Genomic DNA, 19,367 nt, shown 5'->3' with positions numbered 1-19,367 from the left:
GGCTCACTAAACTGATTATTAGTAAATTGTAAACATGGAAATTACATATAATCACTATAATGGGTTCATTAAATCTCATTTTATATGTCGAAAAAAGTGAAAGTGACGCTAACATTTCACTAATACATATAATCTACCTGCCGATGAAATAATCTAATTAAAAACGAACCTGCCGATCAGACATATATCTATACTTTATAAAGTGCACGGCCATAATTTGAATAAATAATCCAACATTATTAGTCAATAAATTAAGGAATTATTAGGTATAATGAACGCCAGCGACAACCAAATCTCGGCGCTTTCCATTATCAGAATCAATCTTTGTAGCTAAAATTTCGCTATCAACTTAAGAAATTAGCGTTTACACTTCCTAAAATGGTTTCACATGAGAGATTCTGGATTTAAGTAATTTTGTCTGGTACGGATTAAAATTACTAGTTGAATATGAGTTGAAACACAAGTAAATTAATTAACAGTGTGTTTTTGACATTTCTGAGGCAAAATTACATAGTTTGGGCCACTACGAACTCCAATTGGTCCGAGTGCTCTCTACTACACTAATTACATTAAAATACCAATCAACTAAATATACTTAAATGTAATTAAATTTCACAGATTAAATTAATTAACTAATATAATTATCGTTCTGGTTCACTATCATGAGAAACCGAAGCCGATAGTCGCATAACCCATTTCGTTAAACCCATCCTCGGACTTCTGAGCAACCTACGTTGTTGCCTTCTGTTAACGTTACTCACTGTATTGAATGATTCAACAAAATCTTTAATCCTTGTAATGGAGAGGTTTAAGGTTTCCTCAGACATATTGGCAAAGCACATACGGAACCATCCTGGTTCAGTACAATGGCAAGAAGCACCGGGAGAAATGTTTAACTTGGCTTCAAAAAGAATTCTCTTCCATAGATCTTTTTCAGCTTCGAATGTTTTAGACTTTAGCAGATGTCTCATATCTACCCAACAGAACAAACCAGCATTGCTTTCCAAGCAATTAATACCCGCAGAATTTTTAAGACCGGAAACAAGCATATCATGTCTCTTCATTAGTCTAATCTTGTTTTCTTTGAGGTAATTGCTTGTAAACTTCTTGTCTGATAACATTTGTGAGAGAAGATATTGGGTTTGTGAAGAAGGGAGTCCAAAACTAGACATTTTAGTGGCAGCGGACACGACGTCTTCATTGTTGGAGTAAAGAGCTCCAACTCTGAAGCCAGGAAGACCCAAGTCCTTGGAAAGACTGTAGACAATGTGAACACGCTCAGATAAATCACTGTCTTGGAGATTTCGTTCTTGCAATATTTCTGTGATGCTTACGAATTCAGGTGAATCGAAAACAGTCCCTGAATAGATTTCGTCGCTGATTATATGGATGTTTTTATCATCAACAAAGTTGATAAGAAGATTGAGTTCCTCTCGGGTGGTGGTGGTTCCCAATGGGTTTGAAGGGTTTGTGATGAGAACACCTTTAACTTTCAAATTCTGTTTATGTGCTTGTTTGTAAGCTTCTTCTAGTGCTGATTCAGTTATTTGAAAGTTATTAGAGCTTGAACATTGTATCGGAACAATCTCAACTCCGGTTCGCCATTTAAGATCTCTATCAAACCCTGGATAGTAAGGAGCCGGGAGTAGAAAAGCTTCACCAGGGTTGGCAAGACAAAACATGAGAGTCTCATTTGCAGGAGTTGAACCAGCAGTAAGAACTAAATTGTTTGGATTAAAACTGACTCTGTTTCCTCTGATTTCAGACATGAAATCCACCATTGCCTTCTTGAATTCCGGCAAACCATGATAATCTTGGAAAAGTGCAAGTTCTCTGAATACTGATTCTCCATCACGCTTGAACGCTGCAGGTTCAGGATTCTTGGCAAGCCATGATTCCATAAGATCAAATGAAAGCTGATTCTCAGCCAGTCCCATCTGAATAATGCCATTTGGATTCTTTTTCTCATCATATGGATTCTTCTCATATTCTTCCCATCCTAAGAAATATGATGAATCTTGTCCATGAGTATTGCATGCAGCTTTTCTAGACAGTAAACCCATTTCTTAATAAGAGCAGAAAGATTTGATGTTTTCTTTTCACTGATCAGTGAGCAGAAGAAGTTTAGAGAATGTTGTAAATGAGAAAGGAGAGCTAGAGCTAGAGATATTTGAGAAGATGACTGCAATAGATGGTATATATAGTGAAGCAGCACCCACACCAACACAGATGATGAGTCGACTGTTTTGACCAAATAGAGACAGAATAAAAAAGTCGGTTGTTAAGAATTTTAATCTTATAAAAATCAAAATATTTGAATGATAATTGTTTAATTAATTAAAGCAAAACAAAAAGAGAAATTAACCAGATAGATAAAGTGAGAAGATGTTGTATATTTTTGTGTTTTCCGGTTTTGGTTTTTAGCAGCAGTTGTTATGCTGAAAGCAGTGAGAAAGGGGAACTAATTGCCGACAAATAATGGGCCCCTACGTACAAAAGCCCATTCACTATGGCCCATCACTGTTCCCTCCCTCTTTTACACTGTTTGTAATCTGCTCCCACCAAAACTTAACTCTATTAGCTCATGTTATTAACCTAATGAAATTCCAGCTAATTTTGTGTCTAATTAAAGCTATCAAATTATCCGCTATCAGAAGTCAGAAGATTCAGATATCCTTCCTATCTTGCCACCATTTCATCTGCTTTCGTTCTTAGCTACTAGTACTAGTACCAGTTGAGATGGTTCACACTAACCACTAATCAAGGAAGCATCACCAACCTTTCCCGTGTGTATGGCCTGGCCGAGCAAATTGCTCTCCGGGACACTCAATAGTGTTTATACATAATGGATAACTATACCAGTTATGGATAAAAACTACTTGCTCCGTTTCATGAAAAGTGACTTTCACTTTTTTAATTTGGACTATCTTTAAGAAAAAATGAAAATATTAAAATATCATATTTCCTCAAATGAGGGTAGTATGCTATACGGATAGTCTTTTATTTTAATTCAGGTTGTTGATATCACGTGTTGTTGATATCACCACGCAACCACAGAAAAATATTTGTTACCCATACTTAAAGTAATGCCTTTCAGCTATTTATAAAAACATACTTAAAGTATACTAATTGTTTTTGTTATTTCAAATGGCTAAGAAATTGCAAATTCTACATTAGTAGTGCTTTTAAAACTACAAAATAGAAAGAAGAAAAAACCGATCAAGAAACCAAAATTTTCAAAAACACGAGTTAGAATAAGAAAAAAAAGATTAAACCACGATTCTAAAACATGGAGCGAAAAACTAAACAGAGTCTAGGTCTATAAGCATTCAAGGATAAAATTCTAAACAAGATGTTAGGAATCTACATCGGCGAATTCCATCAACATACCAAGATACTAATTGCTTTGACATTTTAGGTTGAAATCAAAGACATCAGAACTAGTAAACCTCACACTTAGCATGATTTCCTTCCGTTCTTATTTTTTTCTTCAACTTAAATTTTTCCACGACCAAAAAGAACAATATAAAGTAAGTAGAAGTCAAATAATGTATTTAATTTACTTGTTGTCTTTAATGGTCATTTGTTTCAATTATGTATGAAATTATATTCTACATCTGAAAAGCTTCTTTTTCTTTTTAAACATTTGCAAATTAAAATGTTAACGAATTTTATACTATCAACACCCAATAAATCAACCAATAATGTTCATTCAGAAATCTTTTGAAAGTTAATTTATGTTAATTTAGAAATCTTTTAAAGTTAATTTATGTTCATTCAGAAATCTTTTGAAAGCAAAACTTTTAATAAAGAAAGAAACCCAATTACTATAATTAGATGAAAGGAGTGGAAAAAAGAAAGTAAAAATTAGGTCCGAATGCATTCAAGGATAAAATCCTAAACAGAAAGTCAGGAATATCCAGTGTTGGATCCCACCCGACGGACCAAGATACTAATTACTTGACATTTTAAGTTGAAATCAAACAACTGAGAATCATCAAACCTCACGCTTATCGAACATGATTTTCTTTTTTTCTCATTTTCTTCTTCCATAAACTTTCTTCCCCAAGCTTGTTTTGCTTTCTTCCTCATTTTCTTCTTCCAAATACATTTTTCCCCGACCAAAAGATAATTCCTAAAAGTAGAAATCAAACTAGAAAATTAACTTCCCACCCTTAATCACCTTTTAGTTGAACAATAATAATGTATTAATTTATAAGATGGGTTTGGTGAGATGCGGAGATCAACAAAAATTCGTGCACAACAAAAAAACAGATCGCATTTTCTTGTCAGCCCAAAGAATATCAAGACAACTCATAACACTTGGATGGTATTTGGAATTTTGCTGCTCAAGGAAATCACAAAGTAAAGGCCGAGATTTGAATATTGAATAAATAAAATATTATTAAGTGTGCACGTACAGTCTCTCGTCATGATACTAAAGCCATTTTTAGCCTAGTTTCCATGTAGTTTCAGTGGTAACAACTTTTGATTTCTCCTAATTTAGGAGACCAGTGACCAGACCAAAACACATTGCTTTAGTCTAATTGTCCCTTAAAGCACTCACTACATTTAGACTATGTCAAGTATTTATTTATAATTTATTAAACTTAGTTACCAACTTAATTAGTTAATCAAAATAAGTTAACATTTGTAATTGCTCGAATAACTATTAACATGAGTCGCATGTCCACTCGCGCACAATAATTTTCCACCCATCGTGCGAAAGAAATTCGAGAAGAAAAACCTCAAAAGATATATCACCATTGATTTGATCCATCACATTATGGATCAAATCACGTCTCCAGAAAAATCCACGAGAAAACTTCAAAGTTCAAAATATCCTTATCCGGATTAACTTGGGGTAATATCAACTGTCTTTATATTGTACGTCATTTCCATGACCCTATACAAATCTTGTCGAGTGTAACGTATCACTGGAATATCCCTTAGTGTTTTTTCTATGGTCACTTCAATCTACTCCATGTTGCTATGTTAGCTAGACAAATATTAGTTAAAATTCTGCAAAACACTAATTCTGGGGTGTTTTCTATTTGGATATATAATGCTAGTTTTGTTTTATTTGAGTGTCGTAATTGACCCCAGCAGTAGGAACAGAGATGGGCCGATTTTAACTACATTTTGGTTCACATATCTTTACGGCTGACTCTATATGTCAGATATCAAGTTGGATGTAGGGAGTGTAGGACAGTTAATCAACATTATATCCTTAGTGCCGCATAAGAAGTTTGAATTGCTAGCCAACTTAAATTGACACTACCTCTACCTACATTTTGGATTTTGGAGCGGTAACATTTAATTTGGCCGCAGTGAATAATTTGCACATGTCGTGATCGAGCCAGGATTAAAAGTAAGAAATGAAAACGAATAAATCAAGCGTATGCAAGTTAATGACGAATAAAAGAAGATACTGCAAGAGTTTTTTCAAAAATATATATACATCTAAATATTCTTCTAGTATAATTAAGTCAGTTGGTAAGTGTGCACGGTGTGGACAACCATCCTCGCTTGTCTATATTTGGCTACGTCCTTGTCCTGGATAAGCATTATGTGAAACTAGATGAAGTGCTACGCATTATCAGGACGGGACTTTACACAACATCAACAAGAAAAAATGGGATGCAACTTGTACATCGTAATCACATTATTAAAGGGTACAAATTATTAGGCTTAATTTAAGAGTTGGATGATGAACACAAAACTCTCGTCAATGCTTTTTTCTTTGGTATTAATTTATGACCGTGAAAGGATTTTATTGAAATATCTCTCATCAATGCTTTTTTTGGAAGAAAAAAAAAACACTCTTGAAAGATATGTTTTAAGTTACAATGAAACTTAACAAGTATTTTGGATGCGTAAAAACGTCAACACAATCTCCTTTAGGTCAATAAAACCTAAATCATACTCTTAGAGATACTTATGAAAGGTCCTGAAAATGAGGTTATTGTTTTTGTCTTTTTGTAGTAATCGATTACAAAACTTTAGGCCAATACACATTATCTGTTCCCGAAGGTGGCCAACAAGAACCACGGTCTAAATTAACTCTCTTTCTCTATTATTACCTGCATTGTCTTCTAGCTTATTATGAAGGTGTCTTCTGCTAATAATGAGTGTAGATTTTGGGTGATATATAAGACAATGCGAATGGAGGGCACGGTGATATATGTCACGGCATGTAATTTTAGCCGGCATATAAACAGAATGTGTGTAATTTTTACGTTCAAATGGATAGATTTCTTGTCCTGGATGTAATAGTATTGCGCATGGCAGTTCCTATATATGGAAGGGATGAAATGATCGAACTTCACCGTTCTGTTTCTCTTCTTGACGAATGGAATAGAGTATCAAAATCATTCCTTGTTTTTGATCGAAAGAGAAGATATATTGAGAGAAAAGAATGTACAAGGGATTCTACCAGAGGTAGATTGAAGAAAACAAAAGAACAATAAGCAAATTACAAGAAGATAGAATCCCAGGTACGCAAAATTTGAAATTGAGAAGATCCTAGGTGTATCAAAATCATTCCTGCGAACAAGATCGAGTTTCTCTAAGCTACGTACGAACATTACCATGTGGATTGTATAGTATAGTGAGCAAATCATGCATGCAAATTGATGGTTTATGGTTAGAACTTAGACCCCATATATAAATGCGCAAAAACAAAAAACAATCAAGACAAAAAAAACATGAGTAAATCAAGCTAGCAGTAGTAGTCAATCTAGTAGAAGAAGTTCTTAATATTTAGGGACCATGCTATACCGTGTTCATGGTGACAAACTAACATGAACCTCACGTTGCTCCATTCCTATCAAACTTCAAATTAAGGAGACATAGTCATGGACTCGTTCCTTACTTTCCTCAGCATATGTAGACCCCCACATCCTTGTTGGCCCCTCCTCCCTTTGAACTTTGAAAATCACTCATGGTCCCTCTTCTTCGTTCTCAACTTTCTTCCTCTTCTTTCTCTCTATGTCGCGCGTTTCTGTAGAACACCTCCCCTGCAAGAAACTGAGATGAAAATCTCCTTCTTTTAAGTACAGCTACAACTTTTAATGGATGAGAGATTTCGATGCCCCCCGTCACTTTAACTTTGTTGATTTTTTTTTTATTTTATTTTTTTACCATCTGGTAGAACCGTAATGCACTTGAAGTATGACTTCAAGGTTCTGTACTCATTCAACATATATTAACTTTCATGATCACGCTCTTAGAAAAATAAAATCTTTTTACTTGATCAAAATCTTGATTAAGGAAGGTGAGAGGAAATTGTATATATACAGTAGTATATTTCTTTCTTCCTAGTGATTTTTGTTTGGTCAAAAGTTTAGCTTAATTATTCCATCAACTATATATACTAATTAATGAACAAAGGTATATTTTTATTGATGATTCGATCGTATCCTGTTTCATGTAGTATTAGGAAATCAGTACCAATGGGATTTTGAAACTAAGTGCGGATATTAATGTTGGTGAATAACCTGATCTTTGGACAAAAGTAGTTAAGTAGAATATTTTGCTTTTTGTAGTATTGTATTCCCCACTTGAAGGTTATGTATGAATCATGGAGTTGTTTTAGTTAGCGTATAGTAGCCTCTCCTCTGTATGCTTTCCATCTAAGCAAATCAAGAAAAGTGTTAAATATTAGATTGCGAGCTAGTCTAACCAATTAGGGACGGCTCGGTTGGTTCACTCTCGTACTTACAACTAATTGCCTCTGCTTTAGCGTTCTCATACTCGAGATAATTGCCTCTACTAGCAAGTGGCATGTAATGCCTGTCCAGATAAAACAAAATAAATTATCAGTAAAATACTACATTGCGGGTTGAAAGCCAAACTCGATTCTGCTAACAAGGCCCCTCAGAAATCAGAAGTTACTAGTGATAGTGTTTGGTGTTTAATCTATGTGTACCAATGAACAACACACTGATACGCACTCTTTTTTTTTTTTATCGGCGACTCCGAAGGGGCCACTGATATGCACTCAAGAGTCGTTTACAGCTCCCCCACACACAAAAGAATAATTACCACAGAAACAAATACAAAACCTTAATTACTCCGACCAAAAGCCACCACCCAAATTATGTTACTTTTTTCATTATTGGTCATTACACGGTAAACATACTACGGAAACACCATAATTCCTCCAATGAAAAAGTCACCACCACCCCTGTACGAAATTTAGAAAGCTTATTATAGGGGCGGCATTGTGATAGTAATGTCCCTTTAGTTGGTTAGGGGATGTCCTAAAGAGGATGTAAATTGACTAGATTACCCTTTTCACCTTAAATCAACCAAAATCAAATCAATTTTTTTTAAACCTAATGAATCAGAAAAAATCAAATCAGTTTTTTTTCATCATCTTCTCTTCTCCTCCATCAACCGTAACCTCCATTAAAACTGAAAATTTCATCGTCTTCGAATAACCGACGATTGGAAAAATGTTTGGAAAAACCCAGTTAGGGTTTAGTTTATCGTGTTGGATTTAAGTTAATTTTGTATCAAAAATTAGGGTTTTGTATGAAAATTGAAATTGAAATTTCTGATTGCATGTGAGTTACGGTTGGTAATAACTCAAATACGAACCGTAACTGTAGATTGGGTTGATGTTTCGGTTGGTTTTAACTCAAATACCAACCGTAAGTTCTTAGTTTTGAGAAATATGTTCAGTTACGGTTTGTATTTGCATCATATTTATCAACCGTAATTGAGTTACGGTTTGTTACTCAAACAACCATACCAACCGTAAATAATCATGTGTCTTAAGAATTTATCAAATAATGATTTACGGTTCAAAAGTTAAGTTGACACACCAACCGTAGGGTAGTTTCGGTTGGTCTCGATTCATTAGTTATCAACCGTAATTAAGTTACGATTGTTGTCCAAATTTAATTAACAACAGTAACTGGTTTTACAATTGGATCTTCCCCAAATTTAACCAGTTACGGTTGGTATTCGATAACTTACGAACCGTAACTAAGAGTTACGGTTGGTCACGAGCAAAATTGCAACCGTAAGTTCTTCTGAAAATTTAAAAGTTTTGATTTTGTTACGTACTTTAGATAATTTTGAGCAAGAAAAAGCTAATGGGAACTAATTTATAAGTATACCGGATCACTGGAATCACTCATTTTGGTTGAGTGAATCAAAATCTAGGGTTTCACAAATATCACAAAAGTTTTTCTTTTTCTTCTCCTCTAAACTTTTTCCTTTTTAACTCTAAAAATTTGATTTTATTTTGATTTTGAGTTAATATAAGTGAAATAAATCATTAACACAAAACTTAATTATCATCACTAAACTAGGTTATCAATAATGAAGGTTAATTTGTCATTTCCAATTTTTTGATAAGGGACACCTTGAATGATCATGTAATGACCCTTTTTGTCCTATTAAAATGTCGCCCCTCTAATAAAACATGCCACCCCTATAATAAGATTGTTTTTTATATTATTGGTCATTACTCGTAAAATGTACCATTATATTCTTTGTTTCCTATATGACATCACTGAGAAATCAATTTCTATTGCATCATTGAGTCAGTGCAATTAAATTTGGATTCAGTGGGGGCATGGCATTTTAGTTGACTCGGAAAGGATGTGGATATGTGACTAGACTTTACTTGGAAATTAGAATGGGTTCAGTCTTATTTTGCAGTGAAGGGGGTTATTTACCCAAAGAGGCTAGGACATTTAACTGGTGGCCTTGGCCCTTGAGAATACTGTGAGTGAACACCTCAGAGTTTATAACATCTTCAATTTGAAATTTTTTAAACAGATGCATATTCAATGTTACATGTCATTAAGATATGCCATTAATAAGTCATTCCAAGTATCTGTGATTCCTGGTAAGCACCAGTGCATGCAATCCACATGTTTCTTCCCACCAGCAGTAGATGGATGAGCATCTGCTCTGAGCTCACTCAATCCTGTTATATCCAATACTTGAAACCTTGATGTTTTGAGCGCTCTGCACAGGTGTTCATTTACCAGGCGTGTTTCCACATTTGTCCCGTTGTTCTCCAAGGAAAACAATTCTTCAGCCTGAAATCATTTTGGTTTGTTAGTTGTATTACGTTATATCAAAGCCAATCTTCTAAGCATGCCTAGCACATATATATTAAAGAGACTATTACTCGGAAAAATATTACCTTATCTGCCGAGATTGGTTTTATACGCGGACATGATCCACCTTGATCCCAGTCACCTCCTTCAAAATGCCTAGGAGATTGTGTACGGAAGAATTTGATCCCCCCTGGTCGCATTGCTTTCTCCACGTACAAAATCTGGTGCAATTTTTTCCATTAGAAGAATCACGAATACTAGGAAACTACATATCACATGTGCCTCAGGACTACTTAATCACATAGAAGATACAAATAGACATGCAAGAAAGACAAATGTACTAGCTCTGCTGTGTTTTAATGCTGGAACCCTATTATGGGCGAGAATGAGGAAATCTCAGAACAATGCACTGATTTTACTTTTCTTTTAATAAAGCAAATAACATGGTTAAACATTTACATGTTCTCTGCAACATTAAATCTAATATGTAGTTGAGTGTTTCGGTAAAGAAATAGTCGACTAATGATAGAAAAACATTATGTTTTCAACACAAAATTGAACTGACTCAGTACTGCTTTGAAGAAGTACTGCTTTAGAGGTAAAGCTCATACCATGTTACTTAGAACCATATCAAGGCCAAGATCAGGACGAATGGGAGGTATCACAGGTAATCCTTTCTCGAAGAAAAGCATGGGAGATTTTATTGGATCGAACTTCGAAGGTGCCCACCACCTGAAAATGACAGAGTGTAGAGCTAATTAAACACAAATTGAAACACTGTTTCCAAGAACTTGCAATCATTGGATATATATACGGATACACATACGAACACAATAACTACATCAGGCAAATCATGTATCCCACTATGCAACTGTCCTTTCCAACCCTCAGTTGGTGAAAAAGAGTGTTAAGCAAGTATTACTTAAAACACAGACACGATAAGATAGGGGGCGTACAGAAACAAATGATTACCAGTGGCCGGTATTTAAGATAAGAATATCATGGAAGCTTGGGGCCTCTGCCCATGTGCCCTCTGGAACATCAACATCAACTCTGAAACCTTCTTTGTATCCAAGGGATTCTAGCATACCACCATTTTCATTGGCCTGCCACCTATACAGAACACACATGAAGCTAGTTTTCATCAATTTAAATGTAATCATCATGATATCTATATCAACTCAACATCCTCACTCTATCATGAAAGAACAACAAAGCACATAATTTAAGAACTAAAAAAGAAAAATAAGCCTTCTACATCACATGAAGACATTCCTGTTCAAGTTAAGGAGAGTTCGTGTATCTGTGCTACAGAAAGTGCAACTTGATTAGAAATCTCAAATGCAAACATCATAAATTAGAATCTCACTTTATGCGACCTGACGCTAGTCAGATCCATGCCTACGGGATGTACTTTTTTAGTTTTTTCATGGAAGTGCACATTGTAATGTGTCCAGTGCACTACAAAGAAGGGGCACGTTGAATGAACTAACCCATCTCCAAGACATGTTTGGCCAGACATTCTTGTGCACGACAGAAAATGGTGGTCAATCGAAATAAAATGTTACAATCTCAACAACCTATGGGAAAAGAAAAACAAGATGCACCATGAAATGTTGCTATACAGGATCAAGCTGATGATCTCAAAAGAATGATTTCCACTTGCAACTAAAACAGAACTGCTATAGAAGTAAATGTTCATCTGACTGATGACCACAAAAGTTTAAAGCCTTAAGGAAAGCACAATGTTAATCCTGGTTGCAAAGATGCAGGTACAGTTGCCAGACAGAAAACTGATTCATGGCTTAGGACTCGACATATTCAAAAACTCAGGCACCGATAATATATTTGATATATGTGAATACATATTTCGACTAGTAACTACCAGCTCCATAATCTGATGGCTGATGCATCTATCATCATGTGTTCTGCACCCAGCTTACGTCATCATGATGTTCCTAATTGCCCCTACCCATCCCATCATTCATGTTTGTCTTTGTGGTATGTTCGGCAGCATCAGTGTTTCACAGACACTGGACAAAGCACTAATTGGACGCGATAAATTCTGACCTTCAAGAGGTGTCCAATCCAGAATTCAAGGTTCTAAATCATGGCAAAAATTATCCATTTCCTAATTTACTCAAATATATTAATCTGAGCCAATCTAATGAAAACAATTTTCAACTACAATTCGTTATATAAAAAATTTGGGAGCTCTAATTTCTGTTTGCTCGATTACAGTTGCAGCATTTAGCTAACTGTAAGGACAGAATGACATAGTAAAATCGGTTCACTATTCTACCTAAATTAGCAACACACCATCTTCCAACAAGCATTCTCTAAGTAATATCAATACAATCAAGTAAAAATCTATCAATGGTAACCATAACAAAAACATAGCTTACCTACCATAACGAGCCAAAAGATTAGTCCGATGATACGCAACCGTAAGGTTATATCCCAGAAATGTATATCCCCGGTCTGATCCAGCTGGTCTCCATTTCTTCACTTCTTTTGAAACTTGTTTCAAACTACATACTAGTGAAACAAACATATTCCTATTCAACGAATCCCCAACAAACCCTGCACTGTTCCAAAAATCATACATAGTTATTACAAATCTCCTAATTAGGGTTTAAAAAAATTCAATCAACATCAATTAAACAAGTATAAAGGAACAAATTATTACCAATATCAGTATTACTAAACTGCTTGAGAAACCTAATTGGATCAAATTGAGGAAGATTACACTGGCTAGGTTGCCAACGCCATTTAATGATATCATAAGCATTAGATTTATTACTTGATATACAATTCCAGCCTTTGAAGATCTCTTTACAAGTATTATCATATCGCTTCCTACTCCCAACGGGATCGTAGATCCATGAACCTTTTGTATAATCGCATGTACTCGCTGATGATGATAGTGGTGGTGGTTTAAATTCTAGGTTTGCGTGTTTATCAATGGAATTTTTGAGAGCTGAGAAAAGCAAATAGAGAGAACCGAAACAGAGTAATGGGACAAAGAGAAGGGAATTATTACAGGTGAGATTTTTTGGGTTTAGGAGATTCGTACTCTTCTTGGAGTTTTGATCTCTTGAAGCCATTAACGAAAGATGAGAAGAAAAACAGCATCACTCACAAGGTTATGCAAAACCGGGCCAGCATGTATTTTATTTTTGGGAGCTGTTGCGATTTGTGAATTTTTTAGGGGCCGAATTGGTGGTTTAAGTGCGTTTGGATATCGGAAGCAAGAGTCGGAAGCAAAGATATCTTGCTTTACAAAAAATCGACTTTTCTGTTTATAGATGTCGTTCTGGAATTTTATACCTAAATTAACTTTTTATTCTAGAAGTTAAAAAGTTACTTCTGCATTATCCAAACGTGTTTAATCCTCAGGCTATGTACGTAGTGGCATAAGAATAAAATTTTATTAATTAAGCATTGTCAATAGACAAGAAATTAGAAATAAACTCAGGATAACTCCCTGACCAAGTCGCAGAAATATCCTTAGCATCTGCATTTGGCTAGTCTTTTGACATACACATCGCCAACTACTAATAGACTTTAAAAGCTAAATAAGATCTTCAAGGAACATCATAATTTCGGTCCTGAATTTTCTTGACAAGACTTTTATAATCAGTTTCTATAATAATTTTATGCAAACACAAATATATGGACCTGTTGACAACCTCCAGCACTGCAAGACATTCTAGATTCTCAAGACTCATTGCTTTTTTGAAACTGCAGCATCGTGGTCCTAAGTGTTGACCTGGATAATTACGATAGATTAGTCGATAACTCTCATATAAAGTGGTATGACAGAAAGAGGCATCGCTATTGAATTTAATAAAATCTATGTCAGATGGACTCCATTTAGGAGTTGTATTGACAAAAGGTGCAGTAATAGTCTCATAAGAGACTCTGCTATAGAGCTTTCTAGAAAGCTTTAATGTTATCACTAAGAATAAAGGAATTGCGTGATATATTATCAAATACCAAAGAGCATCTGTCCTTCCATAAGAAACCAGGTTGTAGTGGCTATATGAGCCACTTTATCATCTTCGAAATTATTAAACCAATTTTCTATCCAATTATAGTTACCTAAAATCGGTGAGAGGCTAAAAGTGAGATTATATGGTTTATGAAAGTGAGTTACGGGAGGTTGAGCACGAATATTCTTCTCCTAAACCACGCACATTGGACGTTGAAAGGTTGCTTCAGTCATAGGAGAGGCTAGGGCCGGTGGAGAGATGCATATGAAGAGAGAGATCAGATTATTCTAGAATTTGAAGAACAATTGCTCTGAGAGTTTATATGAAAGTTGTGTGTTAGCTTGGAGGAATAGAGGACATATTTATAGTTAAATTCTCTAATCTCAGGTCGGTGAAGATACGGATTGCTTGTTGTGAGGAGCATTTTTCTAGTCTCTTCAGGAATATATAAAGATAAACTAGGTTGAGTTTATGTCTTTATTCCACCGCCTTTAGCGGTGAGCAATAGGCGGGTATTTCTCACACGAGACACTGTCATACCAAAACTTTAATTGATATCCTCCTATTTGTGTGTGAATGAGTCAGCCTTTGTGATGATATGTTGAGAGGGAGAAATATTCTGTATAGCCGAGTTGGCCCAGATAGAGAAATATTCTCTTGATTTATGAGCATGGTATGACTAGGATGTATCACGTGAAAAGGCAAGGAATACCACAGAGATCGCGTGTATAGAGTGTGAGAGGGGCTAAGATTGAGCTCCCCCTCTTTTGGTCGGCAATACCAGTCACGTGGTGGTCGTATCATTTTCCTGGCTCCCTTTGTTAAGCATGAGGAGCTCAAAGGGTTTTATCGGCGCTTTTGGATAAACATGCACGGTTCAGGCTCATTTTACTAGCCGTGAGTGTGTTTGAGACGCTGAAAAAAGAATGAGCCTTGAAAACGCGGGGGTATAACAACCACACCCAATATTTCGTTCGGCAATCTGTATGGACTAAACACCAATATAATTCCTTGAGCACCAACTTAAAAGTGAGACTCAATCAAGAAATATATGAAAGAGTTTTATCTCTTTGTCAATTCAATCAGCAAATCAAACAGATAGAAATCCGTGAGCGTGATTGATGTGAGAATAACTTGGACGATACCAAAGACCAATGCCCAAGTGTCATTCAAGTTCTATCCAACAAACAAGGTCGGATTTATCAATTGTGATTGAACTACGCATAACCTGTGATATTTCAATTATATAAATAAATATAATGCGAAAAAGAAATAACATAGACACCAAAAAATTTGTTAACGAGGAAACCACAAATGCAGAAAAATCCCGGGACTTAGTCCAGATTTGAACACCACACTGTATTAAGCCGCTACAGACTCTAGCCTAATACAAGTTAACTTAGGACTGGAATGTAGTTGAGCCCTAACCAAATCTCACACCAATTAAGGTAAATTCTCATTCCTTACGCCTCTTGAATCCCAGCAGAACTCTGCGCACATGATTCCCTTAGTTGATCTCACCCACAACTAAGAGTTGCTACGATCCAAAGTCGAAGACTTATAAAAATGTGTCTCCCACAGATAAGTGTATTCTGGTTGTTTTTTCCGTCTTTAGATAAATCAAGGTGAATAGGAAACTCAACTAATACCCCAGACTTATACTCCCGAAGAGCAGCCTAGAAATATCAATCACCTCACAATAACCCAACTGATTAACAGAAAAAGTTATCGCGTAATCACAAGAGTCTGAGACGAAGAACTATTGTGATTACTTTTTATATCTTACCTATTGGAGATAAATCTCGAGTAAATCTTAAAGAAGATAAAACTAAATATGATAGAAAAAGTAAGATCAGAATACGCAACTACAGAGAAAATAGTTGGATCTGGCTTCACTAATCCCAAATGAATTCTTCAAGTCATTAACCTAATAATAGTTTTGGAAAACCCTAGGTTAAAGGGGAATCAACTCTAGTTTGAAACTAGGACACACGGAAGTGTCGGTATTAGGTTTCTCATATGCTAAAGTTCTCCCTTATATAGTCTTTCGAATCAGGGTTGCATACAATCAAAGCTAAGATAGCTTAGTGTTGATGGTGGTTTTTAGCTTAGGGTTGAAATCGTAAAACCTTGCATCTGATGTGACGTCACTCTGTAAGGAAACGGTGCCGTAAATGCTAACCTCTCCACCGGCATATTTATTGAGTCGTTCAATATACTTACATGAAATTTATCCATACTGGCGAATATAGCAACCATCCCAGATGTTTTTTAAATTTCGGCGCATCGCCTATATTCACTTAATATAAGTTCCTTTGAACGCCTTCTATGCTATGTTCTCTGGCTGAACCCGTAATGTTGATATGGCATGATGATTTGTGTTCGCTCGCAGCAGAGTAGCACGAATTTCCAAATATCAAGGATAAGGTCTTTGCATAAGGTATTCAATCATAAAAGCATGTTGCTCTCTGGCAATGAACTTAAAAGAACTTTGTGTCAATACACAGAGCTCAATCAATCGCCCTGACTAACTTGAAAAAGTTAGGGTTTTGCGCCTCGATCAGTATATCAGACCTTGCTTGTCGAAATTAAGCCTATGCAAACTAGGTAATCAATCCTCCATGGATTAGCAGGTGCAAAACCTTGCCCAGAATCAGAAAACAGGGAGCCGCAGCAGCAAAGGGAGGTGTGGCCATGCCTTAGGCCAACTGGCGCCACTTGCCATTGGCCACGCCCCTTCCTAAACCGACCTTATTTCTCTCGACCAATCGTGTCTCCTCAAATTAGCCACACGCACATAAGTTGTGGATGGGACCATACTTACCGGCCCCACTTCCCTCGACCAATCAGGTCGCTCTAAAGCCGCCACACTCTCACCAGAAGTGTAGCCACGCCCATGCTTGGCCGGCCCTCTTTTAATCGACCAATCAGGTCGCTCTAAAGCCGCCACACTTTCACCAGAAGTGTATCCGCGCCTTATGTTTGGTCGACCCCTTTCCTCGGCCAATCAAGTCTCTCCAAACTTGCCACCATACATTAAAGGCCAAACGCACCCTGCCGCGCCACCATACTAACTGGCAAGCCAAACGCGCCTTACCACAACAACATATTGATCAGCATGCCAACGTGCCACTCTGCCGCGGTAGCATGCCACTTTAGCCTTGGCTACGCCGCCAAGCCCTAATTCTTACCACGGCGCCAAATCCTAGCCTTGGCCACGCCGCCAAGCCCAAATTCTTACCACGACGCCAAATCCTAGCCTTGGCCACGCCGCCAAGCCCTAATTCTGACCACGACACCAAATCCTCGCCTTGGCCACGCCGCCAAGCCCTAATCCTTACCACGGCGCCAAAACCTAGACTTGGCCACGTCGCCAAGCCCTAATCCTTACCACGGCGCCAAAACATAGCCTTGGCCACGCCTCCAAGCCCTAATTCTTACCACGACGCCAAATCCTAGCCTTGGCCACGCCGCCAAGCCCTAATTTTGGCCACGGAGGCAAACCTTAGCTTTGACCATGCTACACCACAGGCGTGGCCATGCCACAATGCCACTGGCATGCCGCTATGCCACGCAACTGTCATGCCGCCATGCTGATTATTGATTTTCTGGAGTTTGTAGTAAATAGGATTCGTTTCATACTTGTGAAGGAAATGAAATTTTTAGATTTAATAAAAATATTGACAAATTGGTAGAGAGGTACTGGGACTAGGATTCCGCCAAATTCATTTCTTAAGGTTCAAATAATAATTCTTTTATCAATAATAGCTCGAAAAATATATTAAATATATCGACTCTAATTTATTGCCAAGATAGATTCTCAAAATATTAGGTGTAAATGTTAATCATGGGACATCAAATCATCTAAGCTAAGCATGACCCATCAAATCAAGTCACAACTAATTAATTTAAATCATAATTTCAATTAAAATTAATGCAAAAGTCATGAAAAGAATTAATAAAATTACCCATGTATGAAGCTCGGCCTCCTCCGTCGTCCCAGTGTTGGGGTTTAACTCATCATAGTAAAAATGCTCTCAAAATAATTTATTATGGCTCAAAAATGGTTTACAAATGATGAGAATATGAGAAATACAATAAAACCAGAGACCTACGACCCTCAGTGACAAAATTAGACTGCCGCCGATGTGTTGCAAACGCTGTGGAAAATAAGACTGCCTAATGTACGACCCACAGCTGTGAGTCGTTATTACTGTAGAGAAACGACTGTTGTTGCAGGTCCGTTCTTCGTGTTCTTGGTGTTATTCATCATCAGCAGCAGCATCAACAGAGTTTCATCAACTCTTGATTTCTGCTTCTCTGGACCTCCTCTCGATCCCAAACTCTCGACAACCTTTCTCTGACCTCCAAGAGTTATATTTATACACCTTTGGACCAAGAATAACTTCTCATTAATCCAAAAATTCTTCCCATTACTCGGCAGTGAATGAAAATATTCTCGATATTTTTTTTCTTTAATTCTCTGATTTTTTACGGATTGTTCCCTGTTTTATCTCTTTTCACGCGTCATCCTTGAGCTGTAGGGATTATTTACAGCCAATAGAATCAACCCATGCACGTCTCTTCCATCCAAGAATTCCAAGAATAGAATATTTTTCCTATTTTAGAATATCTTTCCTGATTTGATTACCACCGGTTATCTAACCAATTTTGACCGAATCCAACACCCATACCAGCTCTATCTAGGCCCTAGGAACAAACCCATTTAATTTGGGCCATTGAATCTCACTGGAACACCTTCAAATCCTCAACCCTAGTCACGGCAGTTCAAGAACAATTTTTCCCGCCAATTTTTGGTTTTTGAATTTGGGAAGAAGATGTCCTCCCCCTAACCAGAATTGGGGTGCGAATAGCAGTTGCCTTGGGGGTGCCCCTTAGTAATTAGGTTACCCCTTATCCAAAAGCGAGAGTCCGAATAACACTTGTCCTCAGGGGGTGCCAATATCAACTTTTCGAGCCGAATTTTCCAAAAATGTTTATTTCTTAAAAATACATAAAAACAAAATATTAGTACAAAAATAGAGTTCCAACAATACGGACATTGAGGACAAATTAGACACAAAAATGTGTCTATCACATGCCACGACTACTAGCATGCCGCTATGCCATGGCTACGGCACTGGCATGCCACTAGCATGCCGCTATACCATGGCTACGCCACTGGCGCTACTATGCCAATGGCGCCACTTCGCTATACAACAAGATGCGGCCATAATCAATGGCCACTCTTCCTCATGAGATGCAATCTCAGCCATCCAAGTTCGCCACT

At 36.8% G+C, this 19,367-nt stretch overlaps 2 protein-coding genes across 2 annotated transcripts; both read right to left on the bottom strand.

The window, feature by feature from the left end:
* Positions 1-468: 468 nt before the first annotated feature.
* Positions 469-2,150, bottom strand: LOC113328949 (1-aminocyclopropane-1-carboxylate synthase 8-like). Its single transcript, XM_026575950.1, has one exon. The coding sequence runs from the start codon at positions 2,061-2,063 to the stop codon at positions 642-644; it is 1,422 nt and encodes a 473-aa protein (XP_026431735.1). The 5' UTR covers positions 2,064-2,150; the 3' UTR covers positions 469-641.
* A 7,557-nt stretch (positions 2,151-9,707) lies between these two features.
* On the bottom strand, positions 9,708-13,265 carry LOC113286711 (protein trichome birefringence-like 13). The gene is made up of 6 exons (XM_026535309.1): positions 12,772-13,265; positions 12,488-12,665; positions 11,055-11,195; positions 10,694-10,814; positions 10,169-10,303; positions 9,708-10,061 (listed from the first exon to the last, which is right to left on the bottom strand). The coding sequence occupies exons 1-6, from the start codon at positions 13,187-13,189 to the stop codon at positions 9,810-9,812; spliced, it is 1,245 nt and encodes a 414-aa protein (XP_026391094.1). The 5' UTR covers positions 13,190-13,265; the 3' UTR covers positions 9,708-9,809.
* Between the last annotated feature and the right edge of the window lie 6,102 nt (positions 13,266-19,367).

Source organism: Papaver somniferum, chromosome 1 (assembly GCF_003573695.1).
Source record: "Papaver somniferum cultivar HN1 chromosome 1, ASM357369v1, whole genome shotgun sequence".
NCBI classification, from domain to species: Eukaryota; Viridiplantae; Streptophyta; class Magnoliopsida; order Ranunculales; family Papaveraceae; genus Papaver; species Papaver somniferum.
Note: the sequence above shows the minus strand (reverse complement) of the source record. Positions and strands in the feature narration are given on the sequence as shown.